Below are 21,205 nucleotides of genomic sequence, written 5' to 3' on the forward strand. Positions count from 1 at the left end.
TACATCTTTTTCATTTCCTGTCAGGGCCTAAATTACAGAAAAAGAGCACAGTTGAGGAACAATGGTCATAATTGAGGGGTCTCACTTCCTCCAGTGATGAGAGGGCTCTCAGACCTCCTTCGGGGACTCCACCAAGAAGACTCTTATAACGACTCACTAGAAAAGGAGTAGGGGGACCCTTCCTTGTGGGTTGTTGTGGGATCTTCTTGGTGAAATCCCCAGATGAGGACAAGCAAGCACATTACAAACACAGTGGAGAATATATACCTCAAACTACTCATGGCTCTTTTGGAGGAATGCAATATACAAAACTTTCTACATTCCTGTGTTCATTGAGTTTTGGTGATAAATTTGTATTATTTTATCATCATAAAGGAAACAGTGACTAGCCTTGTCCCTGTGTCCTTCCACAGTCTGCTCCCCTGGCCTCTCCATCATGACCTGATGACCCCTGCCCTGTCAGTGTATTGTGGTTCTTTTATGCCATCTGCCCAGTAAATACTGAGTAAAGCAATGAATGATGAAACAAGTGAATGAACTTTTCATCTCTGTCCTTAGATTATGTTTTTCCTGACTTAACTGAGAAGGCAGGTTCCATTGAAGACACCAGCCAGGCTCAAGAGCTGCCAAACCTCCCCTCTCCCTTGCCCAAGATGAATCTGGTTGAGCCTCCCTGGCATATGCCTCCCAGAGAGGAGGAAGAAGAGGAAGAGGAAGAGGAGGAGAGGGAGAAGGAAGAGGTAGAGAAACAAGAGGAGGAGGAAGAGGAGGAGCTGCTCCCTGTGAATGGATCCCAAGAAGAAGCCAAGCCTCAGGTCCGTGACTTTTCTCTCACCAGCAGCAGCCAGACCCCAGGGGCCACCAAAAGCAGGCATGAAGACTCCGGGGACCAGGCCTCATCAGGTGTGGAGGTGGAGAGCAGCATGGGGCCCAGCTTGCTGCTGCCTTCAGTCACCCCAACTACAGTGACTCCGGGGGACCAGGACTCCACCAGCCAAGAGGCAGAGGCCACAGTGCTGCCAGCTGCAGGGCTTGGGGTAGAGTTCGAGGCTCCTCAGGAAGCAAGCGAGGAAGCCACTGCGGGAGCAGCTGGTTTGTCTGGCCAGCACGAGGAGGTGCCGGCCTTGCCTTCATTCCCTCAAACCACAGCTCCCAGTGGGGCCGAGCACCCAGATGAAAATCCCCTTGGCTCTAGAACCTCAGCCTCTTCCCCACTGGCCCCTGGAGACATGGAACTGACACCTTCCTCTGCTACCTTGGGACAAGAAGATCTCAACCAGCAGCTCCTAGAAGGGCAGGCAGCTGAAGCTCAATCCAGGATACCCTGGGATTCTACGCAGGTAAAGTGAGGGGCATGCGGGCCACCACCCTGTACCTTCTTCACAGAGCCTGGCCATCCCCAGGGCTGGTGTGGCATGGGGGCAGGATCTGCCAGGTTGAGGAGGGAGGCCCTTTCCACAGCACGTGGAACCCCATGGAACTTGTGGGGATGCAAACCTCAGGGCCAACAATGGGTGTTCTCCCCACACTTCTGTGCAAAGGCCTTTGGAGAAGCTTGGTGGCCTGGCCTGGGTTTCATTTGTTCATGTGTTACCATTGCCACCCTTAGACATCTTTTGTTTTTTTTTTTCCCGAGATGGAGTCTCACTCTGTCACCCAGGCTGGAGTGAAGTGGGCATGATCTCGGTTCACTGCAACCTCCACCTCCCAGGTTCAAGCAATTCTCGTACCTCAGCCCCCTGAGTAGCTGGGATTACAGGCATATGCCACCATGCCTGGCTAATTTTTGTATTTTTAGTGGAGACAGGGTTTCACCATGTTGGCCAGGCTGGTTGGGAACTCCTGACTTCAAGTGATCCACCCGCTATGGCCTCCTGAAGTGCTGGGATTACAGGCATTAGCTACCGCGCCCAGCCCACACTTAGACTTCTGCACTGATTCTACCAGCAGCTAGAGCTAGTGGCTGACCTGTGCTTTCCCCATCCCATCTCACCACCCTCCTCCTCCCCACCGACACCCATGTGCATAGCAGGCACAAGTCAGTGTTCACACCCACTGACACCGCAAGGAAAAGAAAGGAGCCCCAGAATATTAACGATAAACTTGCCCTTGAAAGCCAGCATGTGGGGCAAGCTCTCTGCAGCCTGGCCCCTTTGATATAGTCCCCTACTTCCTGGGAATAATGCCTGGCCTCCTCCTCTCACTCAACACATTCCCTGCTTGGTCCCCAAAGACATTCGAGTTTGTACTCCTTGGCATGGTGCCTCACAGAGGCTGTCAGCAGCCCCCTCGCTGTAATACGCCTCCACTGGCCTCCACCTTCCAGCTTCCCAAAAGGCCTCTGACTGGGGCTCTCTCCCCTGTCCCTTTCCTATGCCTTCGTAACTGTCGCCCTGCTTTCTGTCTCCTCGCACAGGTGATCTGCAAGGACTGGAGCAATCTGGCTGGGAAAAACTACATCATTCTGAACATGACAGAGAACATAGACTGTGTGAGTGCCCAGCCAGGCTCCGAACCGCAGGGAAAGGCTGCAGGCAGTGGACAGGGTGGGGCAGAGGGCAGGCTGGGGGGACAAGCAGTGCATGGGAGGAGGCTTAGTCCTTCAGTTGGTGGCCCAGGGATATATCAGCAGCCATCAACATTACACACAGAGTGCTTTCGTATTTTAAAATGTCCAAAGAAGGCTCTTTGGTTCTTGCTTCCCTCTCTTTTTAATTTAAATGAATAGTTTGTTCATGTGTGCATCATCTTACCTCTCCCGTGATATTGAAACCTTTCTGTCTTTTTTAGAGTTGTTTTCTTCCTGTATAGGTTGCTTTTCTCCGTTTTGGGTCTCAGCCTTTTCATATATATACATGCTCTCCACACATGTCTGGTGGAGTTTGTTCATAGCTCTCTCTATCAAAAAACTGGCTGGAAGCTTTGAGCATAGTGCTAGGGTTGTCAGCTATGGCTTCTCATGAGAGTGGTCTGGCTGGGCTGTATCACTTAGAAATTTGCAATGGCAGCATTGTTAGGTCCTTCCTCCTGAGGTGATTAGAGTCTTTGAAAAGGGAACTTCTGTTCTGTTCGAAGTATAACAAGTTGGTTGTCAGTGTTCTGGGAGCTGGGGTGGAGAGAGAGGGCTGGGTGTTTCAGTATTATAAATATGTATCCATAAATGTGAATATTCATGTACTGTCTCTTCCTGTTTGCAGAGTGACCTTCTCCCTCCCCAAAACACACACTTGTGTCTGATGCTCTCTAGGTCAGAGACCCTCTGTTTTATCTTTTTTAAAGAATAAACTTCCAGTCTTCTGCCAGGGAGAAGGGACATTTCTTGGCTGTGCAGCACTGCGGGAAGAACTAGGGACCCAGCCGTTTCTTAAGCAAACTTCCGACCAGCTCATATTTTTAGTAGCATTTTCATCCCCTCTTCCAAAGGTAACCAGGGCCCCTATTCCGGGGCATCTGGGGAGTGTCAATCAGTATGCATCTGACTGCTTCTCAGCTTTCCTCATTTTGGCTTAGGGTTTGGCTCTTTAGAGTTTGCTAAATTAGGAAATTCTAACTCACCATCTGCTTCCAGTGTCTAGATTTTGTTGCTCTTGTCTCCTCTTCTGTTTTGCTTTGTCTCTGGTTTTAGGCCTTAAATTCTTTACTCTTGTTAATGGGCCTGGGCAAGACTGAAGGGACATGCATGCGTTGAATCCAAAAGTCCCCAGCAAGGTTGGTTTCCCCCACCATCACTATACTGATGGATCTTCACCTAAGTGATGTGTGTTTTCATCCATTGCAGTTATTATTTTTACTGATGCTCAATACCTCATCTTTGGCCAGGGAAAGCCTCTTTGAGTTGGCCTCTGAGTCCTTTTGACCGATCTATTAAGTGTCTGATTGCTTCCTTGCTTTCTGGCATAATAAGACATTACAGGCTCACCTTCCTCCCCCAGACATGGAGCCCTCATTCCCTTCATTGGGTAATGGTACATGAAGACCACAGATGGGTACTTGGGACCCTTGAACTTTTGGTGTGCATACTTGAACAATACAGCCTAAAGTTCGTATCTTTTTGCCAATCAATACATAGATATTAAGATGCTTTTATTCTGTTTTCCCTGTTTTTGTCTTCTGTGTTATTCTAATGTGACCTCCACTCAATTAGTCATCATTATTTTTTATGGTAGATTTTTTTTTATTGTAGTAAAAAACATAAAATTTTCCATTTCACCCTTTGTAAATATAAGTTCAGTTGTGTTAAGTATATGCACATTGTTGTGGAACAGAGCCCCAGAACTTTTTCATTTTCAGAGCTGAAACTCTGTACCCATTAAATGACTACCTGTTCCCCAGTCCCGGCACCCACCATTCTCCTTGCACCCACCATTCTCCTTTTGGTTTCTGTGAATGGGACTACTCTGGATACCTAATAGAAGTGGAATTAGACAGCATTTGTCATTTTTACGTCTGGTTCATTTCACTCAGCATAATGTCCTCAGGGTTCATCCATTTGGTAGCATGTGGCAGAAATTTCTTTTTTTTTTTTAAGGCTGAAAAATATTCCATTGTATGTATATACCACATGTTATTTATCCATGCAGCTGTTCATGGACACTTACATTGCTTCCATCTTTTGGCTATTGTGAATAGTGCTGCTGGGAATGTGCTGTGCAAATATATCTTCAAGACTCTGTTTTTAATTATTTTGGGTATATACCCAGAAGTGGGGTTGCTGGATCATATGGTAATTCTATTTTAAATTTTTTTGAGGAATCTCCATACTGTTTTTCGCTATGAGTATACCATTTTACATTTTCACCAGCACTAGGGTTCCAGTGTTTCCACATCCTCATAAACACTTGTTCTTTTCTGTTTTTTTAAACAGTGGCCATCCTGAGAGAAGTGAGGTATTTGGTTGGTGCAAAAGTAATTGCGGTTTTTGCCATCGAAAGTAATGACAAAACCCGCAATTACCTTTGCACCAACCTAAATGGTCTCATTGTGGTTTTGATTTGCATTTTCCCTGATGATTGGTGATGTTGAGCATTAGTCATTATTATTAACAGTCAATGCTTACTATATTTTATCAACATACTTATTAGTTTCTTTGCCAGATTCACCACTTGTTAGAATTTTTTCAAACCATTTGAGAAAAAGTTGAAGACATTATTTTCTTTTGCCCCTACCCCCAAATACATTAGTTTGTATTTCCTCAGAACAAGAATATTCTTTTAGATAACCACAATGGAATGGTCAAAATCAGGAATTAGCACTGCTACAAAACTATTATCTGATTACCTACCTTATTTCAATTTCACCATGGTTCCAATAATACCCTTTATAGCCTTCTTCCCTCCCATGCAGGGATATAATCCATGGTCATGCATCACATTATTTGTCTTGTCTCTTTAGTCTCCTTTAATCTGGAATAGTTCCTCGGCCTTTCTTTGCATTTAATGACCTTGACTTATTTGAAAAATGAAAGGAATAAATGTGCATAAAAACTGATGGGCTCTACAGAGACTACCTATTCAGAAAAAGACAGGGAGAAAAGTGCTGGCAGTCTCTTGTGGAAAGTTTTACACGATGGAACTACAGGAGTTCCAGGAGTTCAGCCCTCAAGATCTAGAGAAAGTGATGCAGGCTCAGTGGCTTCTATTTTACCTAGATGTCACAGGTAACACAGAAGAAACTGGAAAGAAGTCTAAGAAGGAAACATATGAGAGGAGGAAGAAAGATAAAACAGTAAATCCAGAGGTGGTGTTTTTGAGTTCTAGAAGGCAAAAGAAATCCTTACCGTAGAGATGCAAGGATCTGATCCTTTGTCTAGCACAACAGAGAGAAGTGCTAGAGGACAAGGACAAGGAGGAGAAATATGTGGATCATCCTTTAGTGAAAATACTGAAAGAGAGCTTCCATGCAAAGGGCTGGATCATCAAGATCTGGATAAAGAAGCAGCGCTGACACAGAGTGATGAGGCGCCAGTCCTTTGCCCGAGGCTGCAGAGTTTCTCAGTGCATGCCACACACATGCTTACAAGATGTTCCAGGCTGCATGGGACTTTCCTTGCCCCAGCCCCTAATTTAGCCATTTCTGCAAGGAGCCCTGCTTCCTTTTAATGAGGAAAGGTATTTAGAAACCAAGATCTGGGCCCCAGGTGTGCTCATGGCTACTGGGGTGTCACTGCTTCTAGGCCCTTCTAGAAGAACTGAGCAATATGGATCTTTATTTCTGTCTGTCTCTAGGGCATAGATATACATATATCATGTATAATGCATGTACACATATTAAAAGTACGAATTCAATATTTCTAATTCTAATCCATCACCACTGGATGATGTCCTCCTGTGCTTACTGCTACAAACTTTAGATCTGTAGTCCATCTGGAATTAGTTTTGGTAAATGATGTCAGGTATGAATCAAGGAACTTTTTTTGTTTTCCATGGGATATCCAGTTGTCCCAGCACCTGTGATTGAATAAGTACTTTACTTATTCACAGTAAGGTAGGGTGTCAGGACCATTGCCCATGTTTTTAAATAGGGAAACTGAGGCTCAGAGAGGTACTTCTTTTTTTTTTTTTTTTTTTGCTGACATCACAGAGAGCTGACAAATGGCAGAAGCAAGATTTGAACCAACGTATTTATTTATTTTTGTCACCCAGGCTGGAGTACAGTGGCACAGTGTCAGCTTACTGCAGCCTCAACTGCCCAGGCTCAAGTGATCCTCCCACCTCAGCCTCCCAAGGAGCTGGGACCACAGATGTGCACCACCATACTTGGTTAATTTTTTTTGCATTTTTTGTAGAGACGGGGTTTGCCATGTTGTCTGTGCAGGAGTTGGAACTCCTGGGCCCAAGTGATCCACCTCCCTTGGCCTCCCAAACGTTGGGATTACATGAACCAGTGCACCTGGCCAGAACCCAGATTTATTTGATTCCGAAGTCAGGGCTTTTCCCCCTTGCCATGGACATTCAGTTTTCCTGTCTACATAATAAGTGGTATGAAATCTGCAGTCATCAGATCCTCCCACACTGACATTGTGGGTCTCTGGGCTTAAGCCAGGCAGACATATGTACCCAGGAAAACATGGGGTGTGCAAACACAGCAGAGCACAGAGCCGCAGCACAGAGGGCAGGCACTTCATGTGGCAGGAGAGTGCTTGTTTTGTAACCGGGGGTCTGTGGGTCATGGTGCATGGACCCTTGCTCTGGCAGGGGCGGGCATGCACTCCTTCTCCCCCCATACTCAATCAGTGAATAAAGTAAGAACCATCACAGAACTAGGGGTTTCCTAGCTGCTCTATGGCCATCTCCAGGTACCCATCTTCTCCCACATTTAAAACTCAGTTGGCTGGCTATTAGACCAGTGAGTGCCAAGGCTTGAGCCTGAGCCTGGCATTTGCCATGGTAACAAAGAACAGAGGCCCAGCACTTCAGTCCCTCTGGTAGCCTTTAGGTTGGCATGACAACTACGGAACAGCTCATTAGCCTGGGCTCTAGCAGAAGGGAGATTTGGAGTGGCAGGGGATCCTGCAGGGCTGGCCTGGTGAGATGCCCGTGCCTCCCAGTGGCGCTGGCTCTCAGCTGCATAGCAGGGCACTGCGAGAAAGCTGAGCACCTGGGAGAGGGGTATCTGCAGCAGGCTGTGGAGGCTACGAGCAGGGAATATGCGACTGTGCATGTTCAGGAGGGAGAAGGCTGCTGGGGAGGAGCCGGAGTGAGGAGTGGCCACAGGGCCAAAGGAGGGTATCTTCCTAGATGGGGCTGGGCAGGGACAAATGGCAGGATGTGAACCAGGAGGCAGGGTTCTGGCCTGTGCCCCAGCCTGGGCTCTTGCCACTCGTTGAGTTTCTGTTTAAGGCCAGGCTCTTGTTTTTGTTTTAAATTGTGGAATTACAGGTACACATGGTCAAGAAAACCTCACAATACTAGCGAGTGCACGATGAGAAAAGGTCTCCTCACGCCCCTCCCTCTGTTCCAGCCCAGCTCCAGGGGCTGCGGTTCCCATCTCTGTGTTTGCTCTTCTGGCCTCCACCGCCTACACAAGAGCACACAGATGGCTTTCCCACTCAACAGCTTGGGGCTGCATCTCTGCGATGACAGGCGAGAGGAGAGCCGCGTTCTGCCACTTCTGGCCCCTCCCCGATTTTTGGTAGTTACATGGTGCACACCTCTTTTGGCCATCACCACTCCCACCCGCCCATGTGTTCATCCCCAGCACCATGCACTTGAGCACTAGGCACAGGGAGCAGTTCTCCCATAGGCCTTACCACTCTGTGTACCCAGTTTCTGGGCTTGTCACTGTACATGGCTGTGTGTGTGTGTGTGTGTGTGTGTGTGTGTGTGTGTGTGTGTGTCCCCAGCCCCCGCCCCGCTCAACTGCATGTGTCTCTGGGACAGGCCCCTTGACTTTCTCATGGCTAGAGGCCAGGGCAGGAAGGAGCACCTGGTGTAAGTGAACAAATGGGTGTACATCTTGGGGTTCCCACATTCCCTGGCTTGCAGCTCTCAGAGGGTCTCCAGAGTTGACCAGAGCTGCCTCTCTGGGAACAGCCAGAGGGTTGAGGGTGAGTACAGGGCTGGGCCTAGAGGCAGAGGGCTCAGTAGAGCCCCTCTCCTTCACTGAACACGGGGGGCTCTTTCTGCCCTTGTAGGAGGTGTTCCGGCAGCACCGGGGGCCACAGCTCCTGGCCCTGGTGGAAGAGGTGCTGCCCCGCCATGGCAGCGGCCACCACGGGGCCTGGCACATCTCTCTGAGCAAGCCCAGCGAGAAGGAGCAGCACCTTCTCATGACACTGGTGGGCGAGCAGGGTGAGCGAGGGCAGGTGATGGGAGGGCCCAGGAGGGCAGTGGGAGGCAGGCGGCCCCTGAGGGTCACGGGAAAAAGGTGCACGCATAAGGGCTTTGAAACTTGGAACTCCAGGACAGTAGTTTGAGCTACTTAGCTTAGTGGTCAAGGTGTACCCACCAGCTTGGGTTCTGGGGACAAGGAGGAGGGTGTGAGAATTAAGGATGGGGAACAGGAGGCAGGGGAACAGGTGTGGTCCAGCACAGGTGGGAGATGAATGGACACTGTACCTGGTGTGGCAGGGGAGAAGGGGTGTGTTCAGAAGGCAGTGTGTGGGCTTCGCAAGTAGCTGGCTGGTGTTATACAAATCGATGTTCTAACAGATGGATGAAGTGGAAAGCATGTCTAAGAGAGGGGGAGGCATGTGCCTTGAGGATCTGTGTGCAATTTGAGCCAGGAAGGGACGCAGAGGCTCAGGCCAGCTGTTGGAGAGCGGGGCCAGAGCCCTTGGAGGGGCATGCACCTCAGCCGTGGTCGCACTGATAGTGGTGTTTCTTACCCCCCAGGGGTGGTGCCCACTCAAGATGTCCTTTCCATGCTGGGTGACATCCGCAGGAGCCTGGAGGAGGTAAGAGTGCAGGGACCTGGACCTGTTAGCTTCTAATATGCTCCCTCCTGTCTCTGTTCCTCAAAGTCCCAGGAGTCTGCCCACATCGTGAGGTTCAAAGGAGTGTAAGACAGAGCGTGCTCTGGGCAGGTTCCTTGCTTCAGGCCTTCCTTAGACATGGTTTTGTGGGAAAGATGGTGCATGTGCGTGCTACCAACCAAAGGTCCAATGCAGGCAATGGCCAGGGGCAGAAAGGGGCCATGGGGGTGTGGGGGCTGTGCTAAGAGGCTGACAGTCAGGAGAGGGCCCAGAGAGGAAGGGTCTGGGGAGCAATGAGGGTTAACTGGGAGTTTTCTGGGTAGACAGTGGCAGAGACACCATGCTGCCTGGTGGGAGGGGCGAGCATGATGGGTTCCAGAAACCAAAAGAGCAAGCCTGGGAAACCTGGACATGTGACTTGGCGTGGACGTGTGAATCTACTGGTGCTTGCACGGCCAGGCCCTGCGCTCCTGCTGCGGTGAGATGCGGCGCCTGGGGGCCAGGAGGCAGCCCTGCCATCTTGGGAGGTGCCCCCACCCAGTGCAGTCTGCTGGCTGCCTGGCCCATCCCGATCAACCTCTCCTACCCAGCTGCCGCACAAGCTTGGATGGGATGGCAGGGTCCCCCAGTCCTGCTCCTCACACCACCTTGCCTGTGGGGTCCTTCTGTTCCTCATCTCACTTCTTGAGGACAGCCACCATCTCCACCAAAACTGCCTTTGCTCACTGTAGAGTCCAGTGCCCTGTCATCAGCCCTCTCCACTCCCGAAGGTGCTGCCATTTTTGGCAGGAGAGATGAGTGGTATAATGCTGGCCGCCTCTTCATCCTTGCATGCCAGGGGAGCAGAGGCCCTGGTGGTGGTGCTTTTCTGGTGAGCATGTCGAATGCCCACTGAGCACCACACTGTGCAAGGCTCTCTCCCTCAGTCCTCACCACCACCCCATGGGGTTGTGAGGGTTAAGTGAGGTACCTGTTGAGTACCGATGGTGTCCCCATGGAAGATGAAAGCTGAAGCGGGAGAGGTTAGGTGACCTGTCTGAGATGGCACCAGCAGTAAGCGGTAGAGCCAGGCTTTGCAGGAAGCCTGATTCCGGAGCCCGGGCCTTTCACCACACTGCTCTACTGCCTGGAGGGCCACTGAGGCCCTTCCCAGTTCTGGAATTGTGGGTCCATGAACAGTGGGGCTGCTGGTGGAAGTGTGGGCTAACCTTGACCTTTTATACAGTCCTCCCCCTGCTTTTCGCTGCCCCTGAGTATTCTGGCCTTACTGGTCACTTAATTCAGACTGACTTGGCCAAAAGTCATGCTGGGTCTTTGGAAATATACTCAGGTGAATCTAGCAAGAAAAACTGACCCTTGATAACAAAAAATTGAGAAAAGTACTGGAGATACACGGGTGGTTCACAGAAACCAGGGAAGAGCTGCAACCTGAACTCAGAAAGGGGGCCTGGTGCCACCTAGGCCTCAGCACTGGGAACTGCCCTGATCCCTCACCTGAGGAGCCCCTGGTGGTGCTCGCCCTCCTGCTTCTCTCTGCTAAGATGCTGATCTGTGGAGAGAGCACCTGCCTGGCCCCTGGCGCCGATCTCCTTGGCCAGAGAAGGCAGGACTGACCATGACAACCTGCAGCGTGGAGCGATGCAGGCAGCTACATGCCAGCAGTGAACACGCCATGGGAAGGGAGGAAGCTGGGCAGCCGGGGTGGCCCCCCATGTGGCCTGCATGCCCTCAGTATCCCTCCCTGCACCGGCCCTGGCATCAGGAAGCTGACTGGTCCACCCCTCCCCACCGAGGTGGAAGCGGTTGTATGGTGGAGGATGTGTGGGGGGCTCACATCTCTTGTCTCTCTAACTAGTTAGGATAGGTGTGGGCACTCTCTCTAGTTGGATGGTGTCCAGCAGCATGGGTCCACTCTCACTGGAGGGCTAGGGCCACAGTGAGCTCAGACTCAGCGGCTGGGGCAGAAGCTATGGTGGGATGTGAAGGAGGCTGGGAACATGGGCATGGGGTGGAGAGGCCTCCAGTTGTGCTGAGGCAAACGGGATGGGCATGGGGTAGAGGCAAGCCCAGGCCCCAGGAACTTCAGGAGCCGGGAGTGCCAGCACCTTCTAAGCGTGCTCCCCCATCCCCACCCGAGCCCAATGCAACCACCCCAGAGGAGCCATGGCACCCCAGGACCTCAGCTGAGGAAACTGGCCCCTCCCACCTCTAGATTGGCATCCAGAACTATTCCACAACCAGCAGCTGCCAGGCGCGGGCCAGCCAGGTGCGCAGCGACTACGGCACGCTCTTCGTGGTGCTGGTGGTCATTGGGGCCATCTGCATCATCATCATTGCGCTTGGCCTGCTCTACAACTGCTGGCAGCGCCGGCTGCCCAAGCTCAAGCACGTGGTGAGTGTGGGGACAGGTGGGGCTGGGGGCCAGTGGAGAGGAGAGTGCCCATCGATAGGTGTCCTCATCTGCAAGGGGAGGCAGTGACTCTCCTGGGCGCACAGGGTCCCGTGGGTGAAGCAGCTGGTCAGCCTAGCACTGCTGACTGCTCTGCAGGGCACCAGCCCCAGGACAGGTGCCAGAAGTGCAGGGAGTGAGGGGGCTGCTAGCCCCACCAGGGGGCCCCTCCCTGGCACCACCAGCCCCTTTCCGGCGCAGGCACTGCAGGGCCTGAGCACCTGAATACCTCATCAGAGGCAGGCCCTGCGTTGGTGGTGCCCAAGGATCAAGGAGAGGCTCCAGCAGCCTGGAGGCCTCCCCAGGAGGAAGCGAGCAGAGCCCTAGCGATGCTCCCTGCCCACCTCGCAAGTGGAGTCTTCTTAGGGGGCTGTTGGGGGATCGATGACGTCAGGGAGGCCACGGGGCTTTGTAGTGCCAACGACTAGTAGGTTTATTTTGAGAAAGGAGTTGAGCTGCAGCAACAGAAAAGAAGGATCTGGCACCTGTGGAGGGTGCCGCGGGGACCCCCTGGGTGGGGTTGCACAGACGGCCGTGGGCCTGGCGCTGTCCGGGGGCCGGCTCGCTCGCCCACGGCCTCTCCCCACCCCGCCTCAGTCGCACGGCGAGGAGCTGCGCTTCGTGGAGAACGGCTGCCACGACAACCCCACGCTGGACGTGGCCAGCGACAGCCAGTCGGAGATGCAGGAGAAGCACCCCAGCCTGAACGGCGGCGGGGCCCTCAACGGCCCGGGGAGCTGGGGGGCGCTCATGGGGGGCAAGCGGGACCCCGAGGACTCGGACGTGTTCGAGGAAGACACGCACCTGTGAGCGCAGCCGAGGCGCAGGCCGAGTGGGCCGCCAGGACCAAGCGAGGTGGACCCCGAAACGGACGGCCCGGAGCCCGCACCAGGCCCGCGCCTACCCGGGCCGCTCCCGCGGCCTGGCCCTCGGCGCGGGCTCCTCCCCGCTTCCCCCGACTTCACACGGCGGCCTCGGACCAACTCCCTCACTCCCGCCCGAGGGGCCGGCCTCAGAGCCCGCCTTGGCCCCGCTTTCCCGCCCCTGAACCCCGGCCCCGCGGGCGGCGGGCGGCGCTTCCTGCGCCCCGGGACTCCATTAAACCCGCCCGGAGACCACGCCGGGCCCAGAGCGTCTGCCTTCTTGACTCATTCTTATTTCCGGGGTTGGGGCGGGGCGGGCGGGGCACCACGGGGCAGGGGCGGGGCCGCGGGACGGGGAGGCCGGGGCGGGCGGGTCCTCCGGACGCCGCTGCGGGGCGGGGCGGGGCGGGGCTGAGCGTGTTTACATCCGCCGGGTGCGCGGCGTCGCCGCCCGAGGTCGTTCTGCTCGGGTACCATCCTCCGCGCCATGGACACCAGCGACCTGTTCGCCAGCTGCAGGAAGGGGGATGTGGGCCGAGTGCGGTGAGGATCCCGCAGTCCCGGGGAGGGTGCGGGAGGTGGCCGCCCTCGGAACGCCTCGGGCCCTGGGACGGGCGGCTGGGCGGCCGCGGAGAGGCGGGCGCCTCTGCCGGGTCACAGCCCTCGGAGCGCCCCCGCGGGGCAGACCACCCGGACCCCCGCCGCAGCCCCCCAGCGGAAGCGCGCTGGGGCGGGGACACTGATGGCCATTGACCCCCGGAGGGCTTCCTGTAAGAAGGGACTGCTCCGCGGAGGCCCGAAGGCGCAGAAGTGGGCGGAGAGAAAGGCGGGCCACTGTTCGCCCTGGTAGGGCCCGGACGTCAGACCCCCTGGGCGCAGGGCGCGGGTATAGGCCTGGGACTCCAGACGTGGCCCCTTTCTCTCGTGCTCTCTGGACCTGGCGCGGGGAACACCTAGAGCCCATAGTCGGCCTCCGGTCCCTGAGGATTCGGAAACTCCTGACGCAGCTAAAGTGAATCTGGCGCTGAGATGTCGCTTCCATGGGCCGGACGCGGAGGGAAGGGGTGCCCAGTTGGGTTCTGGGGCCCTTCCCCTCCTTGGGCTTCCACTATCCCGTTTGACCTCCTTTTTTCTTGGCCCTTCCTCCCCCTTGACCTGGTGCTGACTGATTGCTTCCACCTCCCCTGGGCTGGCGCCGGGCTGCTGTACTCCCGTAGCCTCCCTGGGCCGCTCCCTGACATCCCGTGCCACTCAAGAGTTAGTGCATAGTGTCAACGCGGAGTGGGTTCACAGCACTTCCAGGTGCAGCCTGGAGGCCTCCTTCGGGCTGCCCCCGCCTCAGTGGGGCTACATTAGCATTGGCGACTCCCCTCGCTCACCTTCCGCATCCCATCAGTTGCTGTATCCCGCGACTCCTGCCTCCTAGAATTGTGTGCCCTCCACACCATCAGGAGGCCTGCAGCAGCTTTTCCCCGGGCTCCCTGCTTCTAACAGGGCCAGCTTCTTCCTGCAGTAGAGAGCTCTGGTGGGAGTGAAGGCTCCATCACCTCCTCTCCCAAACGCTGAAAGGCCAAAGGTCCAGCCTCGGCACTGGCTCTGGCTTCTGTCCCTGTAGCCCATCATCCCCCGGCACTGATAGCACACAGTGTCTGCCTGTTCGACCCCACCTTCACACCCTTGCCTGCACTTTGCCTTGAGTGCCTCTCCTGGTCTGGTCTGCCTGTCACCTGCCCTCACCTGGGGGAGGCTTCCCCATACCAAAAGGGATGTTTTCCCTCCGTTCCTTTCCACGGGCCTTCTTTCTCAGACCATGAACCCGTCCTGACCCAGGCTCTGACCTCCTTCCTGCCCAGGTACCTGCTGGAGCAGCGAGACGTGGAGGTGAATGTGCGGGACAAGTGGGACAGCACCCCCTTGTGAGTGCTGGAGAGAGGGGTGGGGAGGGTGGGGGTTGGTGCACCCCTTCAGCACTGAGGACTGCCTCCTGTACTTCCTTCCTCCCTTCAGGTACTATGCCTGCTTGTGTGGGCACGAGGAGCTGGTACTCTACCTTCTGGCCAATGGTGAGAGCAGGGAGCCCGGCTCACGGGTGTGCGTGGGTGCATGCATGCGTGCGTGTGGGTGCATGCATGCGTGCGTGCATTCAAAGGCCTTGATACACATTTGCAAAGCACCACGATTCCTCTCTTACCACCCAGTCGAATCAGCAAGTACTATTATTGCTACTTTAAAACCTTTTCTGTGTCCACCCTGCCCATCTCTACTTCTACGACCTGGGCCCAGTCATCAGCATTTCTCCCCGGACACGATGCCTGCCTCTCTCTTGCCATTGCAGCCAAGTTGATCTTTTCACAGTGAATCTGATGGGCTAAAAATCCTCCAGCGAGTTCCCATTGCCTCTAGGATACAGTGAGCCTGCCTGGCCATGCCCAAGGCTCCACAGGGTCTGCCCTCCCACTGGCCTCATCCTTCGGCTCTCCCTGCTTGCTTGCTGCTTGCTTGCTGCTACACTGGCCTCGCTGGGGCTCCACTGTGCTATGCATACCCCTCTTCCTGCCCCAGGGCCTTTGCACCTGCAGTTCCTCCTGCATGGACTGCCCTTCTGCAAACGTTCACATGGCCCACTCCCCCTTCATTCAGGTCTCTGCGTGCCGCCACCATCACAGAGTGACCTTTCATGACTTCCCTTCATTCAGTGCCATTCTTCTTCCTATTTTGGTTTTTTCTTTTTTTTTTTTTTTTTGGAGACAGAGTCTTGCTCTGTCACCCAGGCTGGAGTGTAGTAGTGTGATCTCGGTTCACTGCAGCCTTAACCTCCCAGGCTCAAGTGATCCTCCTGCCTCAGCCCCTTCAAATCTTCAAATAGCTGAGACTACAGGCGTGCACCACCACGCCTGGCAAGTTTTTGTATTTTTTTTGCAGAGATGGGGTCTCACTATGTTGCCCAGGTTGGTCTCAAACTCCTGAGCCCAAGTGATCCACCTACCTTGGTCTCGCAAAGTGCCTGGATTATAGGTGTGAGCTGCCACGCCCAGCCTTGTTTTTCTTAATAGTCCCTGCCATCATTAGGTAGTGGGTTGATTGTCCTGCCTCACTAGAGTATAAGTTCAGCAGGACAGGGACCTGTGTCTCGTTCACTGCTGTGCTCCAGTGTGTGGGACAAGCCCAGCCACCAAGTCAGCTCTCCGTTCTGTGTTGTCTGTCTTCCGTGTGAGTGAGTATGTGCCTGTGTGAGTGCACACAGACGTGCCCATTCGCCTAGCCCTTGACTGGGAGGGTGTTGGGGTCAGAGTGGGCCCAGGGTAATTTGGGAAGGCATCGCCAGAGATTCGGAGCCCCATGTGTGGGAAGGTGGGGAGGAGGGACAGGGAGATTAGAATTTCCCCCAGGCCCCTTCCCTGCTAACTGGTGAGCCCTGCCTCCCCCAGGAGCCCGCTGCGAGGCCAACACCTTCGATGGTGAGCGCTGCCTCTATGGGGCACTGAGTGACCCCATCCGCCGGGCTCTACGCGATTACAAGCAGGTCACGGCTTCCTGCAGGAGGCGGGATTACTATGACGACTTCTTGCAGCGGTGAGCCAGGGTACACGAGGGGTGCAGCATGGGGTGCGGTGGCCCCGGTGGGTGTGGCGAGTCTGCTCTGACTGTGGCCTGCACTGGGTTCTGAGTGCTCCGAGGAATGGGGTGGGGCTGTGCCAAGTATCCTCCCTCCTGGCTTGTCCCTCCCCAGGCTTCTAGAGCAGGGCATCCACAGTGACGTGGTCTTTGTAGTACACGGGAAGCCATTCCGGGTGCATCGCTGCGTCCTGGGTGCACGTAGTGCCTACTTTGCCAACATGCTGGACACCAAATGGAAGGGCAAGAGTGTCGTGGTTCTCAGGCACCCACTGGTATGTCCCTTCAGGGTGGCAGAGGGGCATGAACTGTCCAGGAACAGCAGGAGGTTGTGCTGGGTGGCTGCCTCTGACATTACTTTCTGGTTTTCTGCCCACAGATCAACCCCGTGGCCTTTGGGGCCCTGCTGCAGTACCTGTACACAGGTGACCCCCTGGGTCCAGGGTAGGAGGAGAGGGAGTGGGCCGTCCTTCTGGACAGCAGTACACCTAGGTGTGGCTGGGCTGACCTTTCACTTCTAGACACTTCATGGTCCCCCGGGGTGGTTCCAGCTGCCTCTCGGGTTGGGTTGCAAGAGAGAGGACTAGTGTGCCTGCTCAGGAAGAGCTTGTCCCACCCACATGCTGAGGCCCTCCCATCTGTTCCCTGGGGCCTGTAGAACAGCTTTTGATGGGGAAACCATGGTGGCAAGTGGGCCCAGGAGTCCTAGTCCTGCAGCCAGGTGGCCAGGTGGGAGGGGATCACCCTTTTTCTGTGGGCCTGATGACAGCTGAGGTCCCGCAGGCCCTCATCCTCCCCACTGCCCCCAGGCCGCCTGGACATTGGCGTAGAGCATGTGAGTGACTGTGAGCGCCTGGCCAAGCAATGCCAGCTGTGGGACCTGCTCAGCGACCTGGAGGCCAAGTGCGAGAAGGTGTCTGAGTTTGGTGCGAGCAGGGTTTGGGGCCCGGGGCCATGGGTGCGGCCTGGCAGGGCTGGCCTGGCTCCCTGAAGTTGTTCTTCCCCTGTAGTGGCGTCTAAGCCAGGCACGTGTGTGAAGGTGCTGACCATCGAGCCCCCCCCTGCAGACCCCCGCCTCCGGGAGGACATGGCGCTGCTGGCCGATTGTGCCCTGCCCCCCGAGCTCCGGGTAAGTGCGGGGCTGGTGGGCAGGAAGGGCGTTTTGGGATGGCAGGCCGTGACAGGCAGCCCAGATACTTGGGCTCAATTCCTTGTGTGGCCCTGGACCAGTTACTTCCCTTTTCTGAACCTAGTCGTTCACTTCTGTGAACAACTGCTCTGATGGGGTCACCTCTTCTGTACCCCAGGGTGATCTTTGGGAGCTTCCCTTTCCTTGTCCTGATGGCTTCAACAGCTGCCCTGACATCTGCTTCCGAGTGGCTGGCTGCAGCTTCCTCTGCCACAAGGTGCCTGTGCCCTCCTATTGCCCCTGGCCCCAGCCCGTTGCCCTGAGCCCCCGTCTAGCTCCTCAGGAGACAGACCCTGGCCCTCACACTTCCTGAGCCCGGCCTCCCCCAGGCCTTTTTCTGTGGCCGCAGTGACTACTTCCGGGCCCTGCTGGATGACCACTTCCAAGAGAGCGAGGAGCCAGCGACCTCAGGGGGCCCCCCAGCCGTCACCCTGCATGGCATCTCACCCGACGTCTTCACTCACGTGCTCTACTACGTGTACAGCGACCACACTGAGGTGGGGGCTCAGGCAGAGCTGGGGATGGCACACAACCTGTGCTGCCGTGGGCTGAGAGGGAGCGCCAGGGCCCTGGGGGTCTGTGGAAGGGCCCAGTTGGCCCCATGGTTGACGTTTTGAGAAGGCTGGAGGGGAAGGCTGTGGGACTTTGGATTTTTTTTTCAGGTAGAGGAAGTTTTGTTGGGCTCCAGAGAGAGGATGAGTGATGAGGCCTGTGTCACAGACACTCCACACTTGTCAGCCACTTGGGATCCTTAGCTTCTCTAGCAGGAGGGTGGAGGGTGGGTGGGGACAGCCTCCTCTCTGTGGTGCTGCAGATCCCTGGGGTTCTGGGTTCCCAGTCTCCTCTTCCCTTGCTGCCTCCCTCTGTCTTCAGCTGCCCCAAGGTGTCCGTAAGCCAAGGCTGCAGGGCAGCAGCAGAGTGCTGAAGGTTTGCTCTGCCAGGGTGTGTGAGAGAGAGAGAGTGTGTGTGTGTGTGTGCGTGTGCGCGCATGCGCGCGCACTATAAAGCGATCCCCATATCTGGTGGCTTAAAGAAGAGGGGAGTTTGTTTCTCCTTCACTTCTGACTGAGGTGGGTGCCCCAGGGCAAGTGGCTTGCGGAAGATCAGGTCATCCCTCCATCTTGCCCCTGTATGCCTAAGGGTGAAGGTCAAAAACCTTTTCTCTAAAGGTGAGTGTTTCAGGTTCTGTGGCCCATACAGCCCTGTTGTAGCTACTCAACTCTGTAGCGCAAAGGCAGCCAGAGACAGTACAGAGATGAGTGGGTGAGGCTGCATTCCAATAAAACTTTACTTGCACAAACAGGCTGGATTTGGTCCACAGGCCGTAGCTTACCCATCCTGCCTGGGGCATCGCCTTTGGCCATGGAGATTGGGTCCTAGGCAAACTCATGCTCTAGGAGGAAGAGGAAGGCAGGGCAAGCAATGCTGTTTTTGTAGAAGCCACCGGAAATTGCACCACTTCTCATGTTCCCCTGGAGAGAACTTCGTGCCTACCTGCCAACAAGGGAGGCTTGGAAAGTCATTCTGTGGCCAGGGCCCTGTTTTGTGGGGGAAGGGGAGGAAGCATGCTGGGAGACAGAGGGCAGTCCCTACTGCTGCTCTACCTCCAGTGGCAGCTCCCTTGTCCATTCCTCCCCGCGGCCTGACAGCCCCTCAGCCTCCATCTTTCCCACCCCCTCTACTGGGCATCTCCTGCAGCTCAGCCCAGCTCTCTGGCCCCTGTACCAGGGGTTACCTTTGCCTACCCTGGAGAAGCTCCCTCTTCAAGGAGCCTCGCCACCCCAAGGGCACCTTGTCTCAGAGTGTGGCTTGGGCTCCTAACCTGGGTTGATACTGGTTGAGCTGTGTGACACTGGGTGAGCTTTGTGATCTTGGGCCAGTTACTTAACTGCTCTGTGCCTCTAGAACATGGGGATAGCGCTCGTCGTCACTTCCTAAGGCCTTGTGCAGATGCATGGGTTACCCAGGTAAAGGAGGTGGCATGGCATATGGCACGTGGCCTGTAAAATGTGGTCGCAGAGCTCCCCTTGTCTCTGTCTGCAGCTTGCTCCCTGTGCCACACAGGCTCTGGCCTGAATCTGAGGGCTTCAGTCTTGTCCAGCACAGGATGTACCTGTAGGTGGGCTCTGTGTTCCCACAGCCTCTTGAGAGGGAGGGAGCTGGTAGATAGTCTCCCACCCCTGGCAGGGTCCCTGCATGGGTCTTGACTAGCTGCCTCTGTCCCACCATTCTGACAGCCCCCGCAGGTAGGCATGGTTATCTATACCTCATAGACTGGGAACTAGAGGTGCAGGGAGGTGCAGTGACTTGCCCAGGGCCCCACAGCTAGAAGTGTCAGACCCAGGTCTGTGTAACTCGGAGCTCAGACCCTGGCTCCTGCGAGGGCCCTGCCTCCTGCGAGGGCCCTGCCTCCCGCCTGCCCTGCCAGCCTGCTCAGGGCATGGGAGAACCCCCCCAGTCTTCTGCCCCCTAGCGGTCTTGCAGATCCCTGTGGGAATCTGGGCCAGCCCCCGACCCCCAAACCCATACATGCGCAGGGAGCTCCTACTCCCACTGGAAACCTTCCCACCAGTGCCCCCCAACCACCGCAGGCCCTAGCCTTGGCTGTTGTGCCCTGGGAGCCGTTGGTGACCTCGGGGGGCACCTTCATCCCTGTCTTCACTGCAGCTGTCCCCTGAGGCAGCCTATGATGTGCTGAGCGTCGCCGACATGTACCTGCTGCCAGGCCTGAAAAGGCTGTGTGGCCGCAGCCTGGCTCAGGTGCTAGACGAGGACACTGTGGTGGGTGTGTGGCACGTGGCCAAGCTCTTCCGCCTGGTGCGGCTTGAGGACCAGTGCACTGAGTACATGGCCAAGGTCATTGAGAAGGTGGGCCAGTGGGCTGCAGTGGGTGGGAAGGAGGGGTGAGAGGGCGGGCACCCCTCCACTGAGCTGGCCCTTCCCGGTCATAGCTGGTGGAGCGGGAGGACTTCGTGGAGGCGGTGAAGGAGGAGGCAGCGGCTGTGGCAGCCCGGCAGGAGACGGACTCTATCCCGCTGGTGGACGACATCCGCTTCCACGTGGCCAGCACGGTGCAGACCTACAGCGCCATAGAGGAGGCACAGCAGCGTCTGCGGGCACTCGAGGACCTGCTCGTGTCCATCGGTCTGGACTGTTGAGCCCCTGGCTGGGCAGCCCCAGGGGCCAGGAGCTCTCTTGGAGACAAGCATGTGTATGCGTTTGTGTGCAGCTCTTCTTCCTGCTCCCTGCACATTGAGGGCTTCATGGGGGGTGCAAGGGGCTCAGTGGGGCTTCTCTTCCCTCCATGAGCCTGGAGACCCCAGGGAAGGATCCATTTGGGATGAGCCCCCTCCCCCCAATGCACAGGTCAGCCCCCAAGACCCTGGGGGTGGGCATCACTCAGGGAAACCTGGGGTGGGGGTGGGCTTTGGTCTTAGCACTTTCCTTCTCCAGATCCCCCCTACCCACCCCAGTCCCAAATCCAGTCCTCTGGCCCTTGCATAGCCCTGAATTGCTTCTCTAAGCTGGTGTTCCCATGCACAGGGCCATTCAGGAAGGGCTTGGGGAGTGTGTGTGGCAATAAAGCTTGAAGGCACCGTGGGAGCGTGAGCCTGTGTCCTGGGGTACAGCTTGGGAAGGGTGGGGCCTTCTGGAGCCAATGGAGCTGGTGTGACCAA

At 55.6% G+C, this 21,205-nt stretch overlaps 2 protein-coding genes across 11 annotated transcripts in view; both read left to right on the forward strand.

Annotated features, from left to right (window-relative positions):
- The window catches only part of PODXL2 (podocalyxin like 2), a 43,653-nt gene extending 30,660 nt beyond the window's left edge, over positions 1 to 12,993 (forward strand). The window contains exons 3-8 of the mRNA XM_031009697.3: positions 559 to 1,340; positions 2,417 to 2,491; positions 8,633 to 8,789; positions 9,333 to 9,394; positions 11,625 to 11,804; positions 12,459 to 12,993. Of these exons, the coding sequence (XP_030865557.2) occupies positions 559 to 1,340; positions 2,417 to 2,491; positions 8,633 to 8,789; positions 9,333 to 9,394; positions 11,625 to 11,804; positions 12,459 to 12,671 (1,469 nt within the window). The 3' untranslated portion in view covers positions 12,672 to 12,993. The remainder of the gene's footprint in view (positions 1 to 558; positions 1,341 to 2,416; positions 2,492 to 8,632; positions 8,790 to 9,332; positions 9,395 to 11,624; positions 11,805 to 12,458) is intronic.
- Positions 12,994 to 13,101: 108 nt separating this feature from the next.
- Positions 13,102 to 21,128, forward strand: ABTB1 (ankyrin repeat and BTB domain containing 1). 10 transcript variants are annotated; one of them, XM_055381488.2, is made up of 13 exons: positions 13,109 to 13,267; positions 13,682 to 13,795; positions 14,578 to 14,640; positions 14,732 to 14,787; positions 16,153 to 16,297; positions 16,455 to 16,614; positions 16,719 to 16,764; positions 17,149 to 17,265; positions 17,350 to 17,468; positions 17,647 to 17,745; positions 17,858 to 18,025; positions 20,196 to 20,396; positions 20,480 to 21,128. In XM_055381488.2, exons 1-13 carry the CDS (start codon positions 13,212 to 13,214, stop codon positions 20,684 to 20,686), a joined length of 1,551 nt encoding a protein of 516 aa, XP_055237463.1. In that variant the 5' UTR covers positions 13,109 to 13,211; the 3' UTR covers positions 20,687 to 21,128. The 10 variants fall into 10 exon arrangements, with proteins under 10 accessions (XP_030865315.1, XP_030865314.1, XP_055237463.1 ...); XM_031009455.3 differs by lacking the exon at positions 13,682 to 13,795 and having other exon boundaries at positions 13,102 to 13,267; positions 14,578 to 14,605; XM_031009454.3 differs by lacking the exon at positions 13,682 to 13,795 and having other exon boundaries at positions 13,105 to 13,267.
- Positions 21,129 to 21,205: the final 77 nt, after the last annotated feature.

This window comes from Gorilla gorilla, chromosome 2, assembly GCF_029281585.2.
Source record: "Gorilla gorilla gorilla isolate KB3781 chromosome 2, NHGRI_mGorGor1-v2.1_pri, whole genome shotgun sequence".
In the NCBI taxonomy this organism is placed as follows: Eukaryota; Metazoa; Chordata; class Mammalia; order Primates; family Hominidae; genus Gorilla; species Gorilla gorilla.

Bases quoted from the DNA above. Each gene is read 5' to 3' on its own strand.
- ABTB1 (XM_055381488.2), top strand. From the start codon at position 13,212: ATGGACACCAGCGACCTGTTCGCCAGCTGCAGGAAGGGGGATGTGGGC. The intron at 13,268-13,681 runs GTGAGGATCCCG...GGGAACACCTAG, and splicing joins GGGGATGTGGGCCGAGTGCG to AGCCCATAGTCGGCCTCCGG. The intron at 14,641-14,731 runs GTGAGTGCTGGA...TCCTCCCTTCAG, and splicing joins AAGTGGGACAGCACCCCCTT to GTACTATGCCTGCTTGTGTG.